Source organism: Musca domestica, unplaced genomic scaffold, assembly GCF_030504385.1.
Source record: "Musca domestica strain aabys unplaced genomic scaffold, Musca_domestica.polishedcontigs.V.1.1 37, whole genome shotgun sequence".
Lineage (NCBI taxonomy): Eukaryota > Metazoa > Arthropoda > Insecta > Diptera > Muscidae > Musca > Musca domestica.
Genome location: NW_026712321.1, coordinates 8120946 through 8133106, shown reverse-complemented (window position 1 = coordinate 8133106; position 12161 = coordinate 8120946). Strand labels below are relative to the sequence as shown.

General features: G+C 34.2%; 1 protein-coding gene across 2 annotated transcripts in view; it reads right to left on the bottom strand.

Moving 5' to 3' along the window:
* The window catches only part of LOC101889145 (uncharacterized), a 67218-nt gene that overhangs the window by 15577 nt on the left and 39480 nt on the right, over positions 1-12161 (bottom strand). For both annotated transcript variants that reach the window (XM_020038558.2, XM_005188524.4), the window contains exon 2: positions 1136-2270. In XM_020038558.2, the coding sequence (XP_019894117.1) occupies positions 1136-2086 (951 nt within the window). In that variant the 5' untranslated portion in view covers positions 2087-2270. The remainder of the gene's footprint in view (positions 1-1135; positions 2271-12161) is intronic.

Sequence of the window (12161 nt, the reverse complement as noted above, 5' to 3'; positions counted from 1 at the left end):
TATAAGAACTATTCCACGCCCGTTTTAAGGCGTTTTTGTATAGATTGATAAAAGATTTTTTATTAGATGCTTTTAAAAGATTTTTTTAAAGAAGTTTTCTCTGATTTTTTAAGAATAACTCATGCCCATAATAAATTATTTCAGGATCGACTATTAAAGAGCGTTTTATATAGATTTCTTAACTGATTTTTTCTTTTTCTTTTCAGGGCTATATATAGAGTTTTACCAAGATTTTTCTAGGACCTTTAAATGACTTTCCTATGTTCTTTTAATGGCTATTAGAGTGAGTTTCTAAAAGTGGGTACAAATGATTTTCCTATGTTACTTTAAAGGCTATTAGGGTGGGTATCTACAATAAATTTTCAAGGCCTTTTAATAAACATTAGCGTGGATTTTAAAGACATTTCTTGGTTCATTACGTGTAAATTTGTTAGGCCTTTTAAAAGCATAGGGAGGAGAATTTTTTAAGAAATCTATATTATTCAAGACCTTTCTAGGTTAGATTTTAAAGACTTTTTCCTAACCCTTTTTAAGGCTATGATCTGCAAGGATAGGTTTCTTCAGGGATTTCTAAAGTGTGAGTTCAAATGTTCTAGGCCTTTAGCGTTGGGCGGAATTTTTTTAAGAAATCTAGACTATTCAAGGTCTTTTAAGTTAGATTTTAAAGCCTCTTCAAGGTTATGATATTCAACGTTAGGCTTCCTAGAAGATTTGTAAAGTGAGTTTGTAAATATCTTTCGGGGCCTTTCCAAGATTTTTTAGAGAGTTTTTTTTTTAAGAAATTTTCCTCAACCCTTTTTGAGACATTCTAAAGTGGATTTTTAAGCTTTTCTAGACCCATTTTGTAGAGATACAATTTTTTCTGGTACTTTATTGACCTCCTTAAACCACTTTTAAGGAATTTACTTTCTAATTTTGTACAACAGAAGATCTCCTAAACCGGCCTTCCTTATACAACACCATTGACTTAATTTACTCTTTGGGCTGTTTTGCATTTCTTTAGTTTTTATTGAATAACCACCCTCTACTTCTTTGTCTTTTGAATCTTGCTTTCCTTCAATACCCTTCACCTCTCTGCAAATGTCAATAAATTATACGTTCAGTGAAATATTATTTATTTATTTTTGATATTTACCTGATTTGATAGCGGCTGTAGAGCAACTTCATCTTCACTTTCCAAATGATCCTTGCTTAATTGCGACTGGAACTGATGATGATGGTGCTGCGGCTGCGGCTGCTGTTGTTGTTGCGATAGCGGTTGTTTAAAGGACTGCTGTGCTGTGGCTAAAGTTGCTGTTCCATTGAGATTAAAATTGCCCGGTGTGCAGCAACCGTTTTTATTACCAACCGACGACGAAGAAGTTGCTGTTGCGGACAACGTTTCCGAGATTGCATGTTTGGCGCGTATGAAATCAACAACACTGTTACAGCTGCTGGTGGTTAGACCGGCACAGGATTCGGAACGTTGACGTTGATGTCCTAAATACTGATGGAGGGCAGCGGCAGCACTGGCCAATGCATGAGATTGTGTTGTTTGTTGGGATGGGGGTGGTGGTGGCGTCTGCGTCTGCTGCTGATTGTTGTTACGCGGCTGCAGTGGATGTACAAGATTGGAATTGGAATTGTTGCTGGAGCTGCTGTTGTTGGCTGCTAATGATTTCAAATTATTACTGCTTACAGACAATTGCTGCAAATTGGCAGTGACCAAAGAGCTTGTGGCAACATGTTGGGGTTGTTGGGTGGTGGTGCTGGTGGTGTTGCTGCTGATTGTTGGCGATGTAACCGTTGATGGTGGTGGTGTTGTTACGTTGCTTAGATAAGCGGCTGACCCAGTTGTACTACCAAACTGCAATGGCGACAATTGATTTAAAGTTGGGGCAACTTGGCCAACATGTTGTTGTTGCTGCAGCTGCTGCTGATGTTGTTGTTGATGATGGTGCTGGTGGTGATGATGTTGTTGTTGTTCTTGCAACTCATTGTGATGATGATATTGTTGCTGGTGTTGTTGTATTGTATTTGGAACATGTTGATGATATGACGCACAGTCAGAATCTCCCATGCCCCAGTCCCCCAGAAAATATACCATACCCTTCCACGTAAAACAGTTTAAGCAATTGTCCGACGTCTCGGTTCAAAATAAATTAGCAACAGTTGCTAAAAAATACGTTTGGCAAGAGTTTGGGAGGAGGCGACGACTGATTGTTGTGGCCAATCCGATCCAGACCTTCTTTGAATCCAGGAAAGTAAATTTCCAAGTCAATTTTCAATATCTGAAAGTAAAGAAAAAAAGAAAGAGAAATTTAATATCTATTTGTTTTCAGATTTAATGTGATTGGGTCGAGTTGAAAGCATTCAATGGAAAATCATGATGATGATGACCTTGTGGTGTGGTGGTGGTTATAGGAAAGTATGCGTGTTTCTTTCCTGCCAGGTGTGCCATTGTTTACTCGTTTTCTGTTTGTGTGATTAAATAATTTTCCATTCCCCCCTGATAACTGGGTCATATGGTTCAATTATTTGTTATGGCAATCGTTTGCTGTTAGTGGGGGAGGAGAGAGGGAGAGGCATGCTTTGCATGTCAATTTAGGTCAATACCATGAGAATGAGATGATTATCTTTATCGAAGATATTTGAACTTTGCTTTCGCACATTAGGTGGCCAAGACAAGGATAAAGGAAAATTCAATTTTTGAAATAAAATTTGGCAATAAAAGCAGGGAAGGAAGTAAGCAAAATTGGAAATAAGTAGGAGCGAAGTTTTAGTAGGGGTTTAATTTTTTTTTGATTTGATGATTTTTTAGGACCCTCTAAAGGGGTTTTAGCGCAGATATATCAAATAATATGACTAGGCCCTTTAAAGAGATTTTTGTAGACTTTCAAGGGGCTTTAACCCTGGATTTTTAAAAGAATTGTTATACGGGCTTTCAGACCAATTTTAAGGGTTTTAATGTGGACTTCTAAAATTGGTTTTCAATACCCTTTTTGGTGGACTTTTAGCGGGAATATTAAAAAAAAAAATCAAGACTCTTTAAATTGATTTTACTGTGGTTTGTTATAAGATTTTACCTACGCCCTTTCAAGGGCTTTCAGCATGGATTTTTAAAACCTTTTTACTAGGTCCTTTCAAGGGTTTTAGAATTTTAAGTTTTCTTAGCATCCATTATTTTAGAGGCTATGCGGATTTTTTAGAATTTTTCTATTTCTTTTAAAGGTTTTTGCGGAGATTTTTTTAACAAATTTTATAGCCCCCCATTAACTGATTTTACAAAGAGTTTTCAGGGGCATTTAAAGGACTTTTAAGAATAAATTTAAAGACCTCTTTAAATGTTTTTATGTGGTTTCTTACAAGGGCTTTTTAAGTTTTCTTAGCATCGACAATTTACGTGTTTTTTTTTAGAATTTCTCCATTTCTTTTAATGTCTTTTGCGGTGATTTTTTTTTAAAATTTTTATAGCCCCTATAAATGATTCTACTAAGAGTTTTCGAGGATTTTTTTAGAAAAAGTTTCAAGATCCTTTTTAGTGTTTTTAGTATGTTTTCATACAAGATTGTTTCTATGCCCTTTAAATGGCTATTATGGCATGTTTTTTTAAGATTTATCAAACAATTTTTCTAAGATTTTTCAAGGATTGCTCAATTCCATTTCAAGTTCTCCAAGCTTCGACTATTGAAGATCAATTTATGTGATTTTTTGTTTTTAAATTTTTTCCCTTGACTTTTAAGTGTTTTTTTGCGGGAATTTTAAAATAACTTCTAAGATTTTTAAAGTCAGTCCTATGGGGACTATACGAAGGCGTGGACCTGCATAGACAATTTTCTGTTAGAGGCTGTAGCATCCATTACGAACTTCAAATACCAAATATGAAACAATTCCGGTGAATAATGTCGCTAAAATCATAACAATACCGAAGATTGGGAGGTACCATTATATGGGGGCTATACGAAGACGTGGTCCTGTGTGGACAATTTTCTGTCTTAGGCTGTAGTATCCATTACGAACTACAAATACCAAATTTGAAACAATTCCGGTGAATAATGTTGCTAAAATCATTAAAATAACGAATATCGGAAGGTACCATTATATGGGGGCTATACGAAGACGTGCAGCTGCAAAGACAATTATCTGCCATAGACTGTAGCATCCATTACGAACTTCAAATACCCAATTTAAAACAATTCCGGTGAATAATGTAGCTAAAATCATCAAAATACCGATAATTAGGGAGGTACTATTATATGGCGGCTATACGAAGACGTGGACCTGCACAGACAATTTTCTGTCATAGACTGAAGTATCCATTACGAACTTCAAATACCAAATTTCAAACAATTCCGGTGAATAATGTCGCTGAAATCATATAAATACCGAAAATAGGGAGGTACCATTATATTTGGGGCTATACGAAGACGTGGACCTGCACAGACAATTTTCTGTCTTAGGCTGTAGTATCCATTGCGAACTTCAAATACCAAATTTGAAACAATTCCGGTGAATAATGTTGCTAAAATCATCAAAATATCGATAATAGGGAGGTACTATTATATGGGGGCTATACGAAGGCGTGGACCTGCACGGACAATTTTCTGTCATAGGCTGTAGCATCCATTACGAACTTCAAATGCCAAATATGAAACAATTTCGGGGAATAATGTTGCTAAAATCATAAAAATACCGAATATCGGGAGGTGCCATTATATGGCGGCTATACGATGGCGTGGACCTGCACAGACAATTGTCTGTCTTAGGCTGTAGTATCCATTACGAACTTCAAATACCAAATATGAAACAATTTCGGTAAATAATGTCGCTTAAATCATCGAAATACCAAATATCGGGAGGTTCCATTATATGGGGGCTATACGAAGACTTGGACCTGCGTGGACAATTTTCTGTCATAGGCTGTAATATCCATTACTAACTTCAAATACCAAATTTGAAACAATTCCGGTGAATAATGTCGCTAAAATCATCAAAATACCGAAGATCGGGAGGGAGGGCTATACCAAAATGTGGACCTACATGACCCATTTTCAATACCAAAGGTCCTACAGACATAATACACATTTGAGTAAAATTTTATCAACCTACTTCATTTCGTTCGGAAGCTACAGTGATTTCCACAGACGGACATGCGGGCGACATAGAATTTTATGATGTTCAGGAATATATATACTTTGTGCGGTCTTAAATGTATATTTCGAGGTGTTACAAACGGAATTACAATCTAAATATACCCTCCATACTATGGTGGAGAATATAAAAATAGATTTCAAGCTCTACATGTTTACCCAATACCAAATTGTACCAAATATTTGTACTTTTTTAGTACTTTTCGTGCAGTTGTAGTACACACTTTTCCAAAATCACCTTTTTATCACATACCTATCACCATCAGGGACCCCAATGCAACGTTTCAAAATTCCAGCTTCATCCGTTCACCCTAAACCAAACTTTTCCAAAATTTAGTATCATTTAGTACAGTCCGCACACACTTAGTACACTCTCCCAAACCCACCTCTTTATCACATACGCACCACCAACAGGAACTCTAATGCAAATTTTCGAAATTCCAGGTTCATCTAAACCCTAAACCAAACTCTTCCAAATTTAGTGTAATTTAGTACAGTCCGCACACACTTAGTACACTCTCCCAAAACCACCTTTATATATCAAACTTACTTTTCAATCTTGATTTCAAATTTTCAACTCTATCCGTTCACATAATACCAAATGGTACCATTTTAGAAGTTTTGTATCATTTTAGAGCCAAATGGTACCATTTTAGAAGTTTTGTATCATTTTAGAACTTTTCGTAACATTAAAGATCGGATTTCCAAAAGCCATTGTTTACGTCTAATCTGCACTCCATCAGTGACTCTCTTTTCAAATTTCAGAATTCTACCCCCTACCGATTGTCCAATACAATTTTTAGTAGGTTTTAGTACTTTTCGTATCTTTTTAGTATGAATGTCCAAAAAACAGCCTTATTACAAGCCTACACACCAAGATTGGCTAAGTCAGTTATTTCACTACTCTTTTATATATAGAGATCAATCGATTTTTGTTAAGATTTTCCAAAATACATTCTTAATATACTTCCAAAAATTAGCTTTGCCAAAAAAAATCAAATTTTATTCCCATATTACTAATATTACTCCACTTTTTTGGGGGATTTGTTTTCAAAATAATAAAAACTAGGTCAACAGCAATTAAAATCACAACGCCACTTGGTCTGCCCGTCTGGCTCAGCCAAACATACAAGTTATGTACATCAAGTACAACAAAGGCAAACATCCAACATATGTTGATTCCCAGAAGGCACAAAAAATTGTATTTTTTTCCAGCCATAAATTTTCAACAAACAACCCACACACACACACATACGCAGATAAATAAGTCTAGAAAAATGTGTGCAGATGACACCGTTAAAAACAAATTAATTGGAAATAGAATTTTGTTTTTTATTTGTATGTTTTGTGGAGCCTACCTACCCACTTGTCTGAGTGTCTGACGTGTATCTGCCTTCAAACCATTCTTCTTCGTTTGACTATTCTTTTCTATTCTTTGCACATACACGGTGCTGTCTTGACTTAACGTTTTATTTATTGTCAACAAAAGAGTTAGCTTGGAAAACGGTAAAAACAAAAAAATGTGTTTTTTTGTCCTATTATGTCGACGTCATTTAGACGATGGCCCAAAAACGTGCTTGGGAAGAAGTAACGTCGATGGTGACTAAAAATTATTTTTTATTTTTATTTTTTATTTTTATTTTATTTATTTTACTCGAAAAAAAGTAATTCCAAGGAAGAAAATTGAGGCTTGAGTGGGTAGTTAGGTGTAGCTTTCTTAAAAAATTAGAACTCTTGGATTTTATTACGCAACAGTTACTGCTTTATATACCCTCCACTATGGAGGGTTTGTAACACCTCGAAATATACATTTTAGACCCTACAAAGTATATATATTCTTGATCAGCATAAAATTCTATGTCGATTTAGCATTGTCCGTCCGTCTGTCCGTCTGTGGAAATCACTCTAGCTTCCGAACGAAATGAAGTAGGTCGATAAAATTATACTCAAATGTGTATTATATCTGCAGGACTTTTGGTATTGAAAATGGGTGATGTAGGTCCACGTCTTCGTATAGCCCCCATATAACGGTACCTCCCGATATTCGGTATTTTGATGATTTTAACGACATTATTTACCGGAATTGTTTCAAATTTGGTATTTGAAGTTCGAAATGGATACTACAGCCTAAGACAGAAAATTGTCTGTATAGGTTCATGTCTTCGTATAGAAATAATATAACTGTACCTCCCGATATTCGGTATTTTGGTGATTTAAGCAACATTATTCCCCGAAAATGTTTCAAATTTCGTATTTGAAGTTCGAAATGGATACTACATCCTATGACAGAAAATTGTCTGTATAGGTTTATGTCTTCGTATAGCCCCCATATAACGGTACCTCCCGATATTCGGTATTTTGATGATTTTAGCGACATTATTTACCAGAATTGTTTCAAATTTCGTATTTGAAGTTCGTAATGAATGCTACAGCATATGACAGAAAACTGTCTGGGCAAGTCAACGCCTTCGTATAGCCTCCATACAACATCACCTTCCGATATTTATTATTCTGATGATTTTACCGAAATTATTCACCGGAATTGTTTCAAATTTGGTATTTGAAGTTCGTAATGAATGCTACAGCCTATGACAGAAAATTGTCTGGGCAAGTCCACGTCTTCGTATAGCCTCCATACAACGTCACCTTCCGATATTTATTATTCTGATGATTTTACCGACATTATTCACCGGAATTGTTTCAAATTTGGTATTTGAAGTTCGCAATGAATGCTACAGCCTATGCCAGAAAATTGTCTCTGCAGGTCCACGTCTTCGTATAGACGCCATATTACGGTACCTCCCGATATTTGGTATTTTGATGATTTTAGCGACATTATTCACTGGAATTGTTTCAAATTTGGTTTTTGGAGTTCGTAATGGATACTACAGCCTAAGACAGAAAATTGTGTGTGCAGGTCCACGACTTCGTATAGCCCTCATATAACGGTACCTCCCTATATTCGGTATTCTGATGATTTTAGCGACAGTATTCACCGATATTGTTTCTAATTTGATATTTAAAGTTCGTAATGGATACTACAGCCTATGACAGAAAATTGTCCCTATATTCGGTATTTTGATGATTTTAGCTAACTCATCAATTTTTTTTCAAGTTTCGCATTTGTTGCCTATGAAGGTCCCGTCGTCTTATATACCCTAATATAAAAGCTACATTCGGTATTATTAAGATATTAACAGAATTTTTAACGGATTTTATTTTTTTGAAAACTGCCTTCAATGTTCGGGCCGGACGAACTTACAGCTTTTTTACTTGTTTAATACATTTTTTATATTAGCATTATTTTTATTTATTAAAAATTATATTGTTGTTGCAAAAAATTATAGTTTATAAAAAAATTATAGTTTATAAAAAAAAATTGTTATTATTATTGTAATTTTTCTAATATTTTCTTTTTTAATTGTTTTTAATTTGTTTTTGTTATTTTCTTATTAATTCGTTAATTTTTAATTTTTCTTTTGAAAAATTTCCACTCCTGCATGTCATATTTTTTCTTCGACAAAACCTTTCCATTCCCATTAAAATGATTCAATGAGATTGTGTGTTTGTTTTTCAATTACCTTTGAAAAAAAAACAATTTTGGAAAATTCCCATATTCTCTGTTTCTGTCTTTTTTTTAATTAAAAACAATAACCTCTTGTTAAATTGGTAATTGACGAAAACAAAACAATTGACACAGAATGTAAATGCTTCCCGTCAGAATGTAGAAGAAGAATTTTAAATGACAGATCCGAATTTATGACATAATGGGAAATATTGATTCACATCCAGGAGAGACCTTGACACGCAAACTTTTTGAAATCGGTACATTTGTTATTAAATCAAAAAAAAAAGTGGGTTAGGAATTTTAATTAAAAACAAAATAAAAGAGCAGCTCTTTCAAAGTTTCTGTTGAATGAAAAAGATTTTCAAAATGTTGCAAACACATTTCAAAGCCCTTTCCCAAAAATTTGCAACATTTCAAAGCCACTTTTTACTCAACAGAGGGTTTGACAGGGTTTCACATTTATTTTGTTCTGAATTAAAGACCATGCTCAGCTTTTTTTTTTTTTTTTTTTTTTGAACAAAATAAAGATTTACGAGTTAAGTTCTAAATTTCTATAACGAATTGAAAAATCCCGTTTAATATATGTAAAATTAAAGATTTTCCCAATTGGCGCCCAACGCGGGATATCATCATAGGTTCGTTTCGCCATGTTTTTAGCCATTTCATACGAAATACAGAAAAAATGCTTCCAATTTTTAATATTATTGGTGTTATAGTCGTTATTATTGTCAGAGCATTAAAAGTGGCGCCCAAGGTAAAGTTGTTTTTAAATCTACGGTTGGGAAAAAACGTTCTTATCTTGAAAATATGTCAAACAAAGTCCTTATTTAACATCGTGTAACGTATTTAAAAAATACATTAAATATATTTTAAATTTTAAATTAATTTTTACTCAAATGGCGCCCAACGCGCAGGGATGCCATTATTCAAATTACTTGAAAATTTGTTAAATATTACCAATAATCTTTATGATTATTGTCAAAAAAAGTTAAATGTTTTCAAAGTGGCGCCTAATGATGTTTAACTATATTCGAAATATTTGGAGTCATGATCTATAATTATATGAAGAATTAAAAAAAAACAATAATTCAGTAAAATACTTTAAATATCAAAGCAATTTTACACAGTTGGCGCCCAACGCGGCGCAGTGCCATAAGCGAGCTTTATCTGGTTACTTCATATCAAATGCAACCACACTACTTTTAATATTTTTGATATTCTTTTTCAATATTGTCAAAAAACGTTACATTTAAAGTGGCGCCCAACGAGAGTTAACTGTTTTGAGAGCTTTTGCCAAAAGGCGAGTCTATTGTAATAATTAAAAAAATTATAGGTAATGAGTACTCAAAATGCTAAGTGAAAAATCGCTTAGAGCATTGTTTTTAAAAATACCTCCCAACGTGGGGATATGGAAGATTTTTTTAAATATCATTGGTATTTGTTGACTGCTGTCAATAATATTAAAAATATTCAAAGTGGCGCCCAAGGAAAAGTCGTTTTTAATCCTCATTGCAACAATGGTGGCACAAAATATGTGGAGGCACGTAAAGTAACTAAGCATTCAAAGGGCGGAGTCAGAAAATCGCCCAGAACATTGTTTATAAAAATGGCGTTGTGAAGGATATGTACGAGTTTTTCTTCAAGCAAATTTTTCAATATTATTGGTATTTTTTGTGATTATTGTCAAAAATACTAAGGGTATATAAAGTGGTGCCAAAGGCAAAGTTGTTTTTAAACTTAGTGTTGAGAAAAAATTTGTTGTGTTAAAAATATATGGGGTCATTTCATAATAGTATATAACGAGTTTAAAACATCCAGTAAAATATTTTAAATGCAAAAAAAATAACTCAGTTGGCGCTCAACGCGGGGCTGCGCCATAAGTGAGCTTCATTAGGTTATCAACAAATCACTTGAAGATATTCCTAATATTATTGGTACTCGTTTTGATTATTGTCAAAAAATGTTAAATATATCAAAGTGGCGCCCAACGAGGGTTAGATTTTTAGACACGCCATGTCAAAAGTCAAATCTATGGTAATAATCCTGAAATATGTAAAGTAACTGACCATTCAAAGTACCAAGACATAAAAAAACTTGGTTAAAAAATCGATAAGAACATTGTTTACAAAAATGGCACCCAACGTGGGGATCGTTGGATACGATATTGGCGAAATAGGCTTTGAATCAATAGTGCCAAGTCGTAAGAAGCGTAAAAATGGTTTGCAAGAAAAAAATAAATTATTTTTAGCTTCGTGGTAATGCAAAAAGGCATATCATCACTTTACTTGGCAATGTATCAAGTGGCTCATGTTGCTTATAGCTTTTTGTTGGGATCGAAGTCCTGAGTAGTTAACCATTATTTTAATTTTTTTTATTGGGGTCGAAGAAGTATGGAATATTGTTTATTTTTGGTAATACAAAATACATTACTTGGTAATGGTTTATGGGGCTAATGAAGCTACCAGGATTTTTTCAATGAGAAAGTGAAAGACGTTTGGTAAGGGGTTATTGTTTAAAAAAAATGGCGCCCAACATGGGGAACGTTGCATAGGATATTGACTAGATAGGTTTTAAAACATAAATGCCACGTCGTAATGAGCTTGGTTAGTAAGGAAAAAAAGATTATTTTTATCTTCGTGGTAATGCAAAAAGGCTGCATATTTCCTTTATTTGGTAATGAGTCAAGTGGCTCATGTTGCTTATAGCTTTTTGTTCGGATCAAAGTCCTGAGAAGTTAGGCATTATTTTATGACTTTTATTGGGCTCAAAGAAGTATGGAATATTGATTATTTTTGGTAACACAAAATACATTACTTGGTAATGGTTTATGTGCTACCAGGATTTTTTCAATGGGAAAGTGAAAGACGTTTGGTAAGGGGTTATTGTTTAAAAAAATGGCGCCCAACATGGGGAACGTTGCATAGGAGATTGACGAATTAGGTTTTGAATCGTAAATGCCACGTCGTAATAACGGTTATTAAGGACAATAAGACATTATTTCTATCTTCATGGTAATGCAAAAGGGCATCATATTTCCTTTACTTGGTAATGAGACAAGTGGTTCATGTTGCAAATAGCTTTTTTTCTTGGGAACGAAGTCCTGAGAAGTTAGGCATTATTTTATGACTTTTATTGGGCTCAAAGAAGTATGGAATATTGATTATTTTTTGGTAATACAAAATAGATTACTTGGAAATGGGTTATGGGGCTAATGAACTACCAGGATTTTTTCAATGGGAAAGTGAAAGACATTTAGTAAGGGGTTATTGTTTAAAAAATGGCGCCCAACGTGGAGAACGTTGCATAGAAGATTGACGAATTAGGGATAATTGAATAAAAAGTTTTTTTTTTTGCGGTAAAGCAAAAAGGCTGCATATTTCCTTTACTTGGTAGTGAGGCAACATGAGCCACGTTGCTTATAGCTTTTTTGTTAGGATCGAAGTCCTGAGATGTTAACCATTATT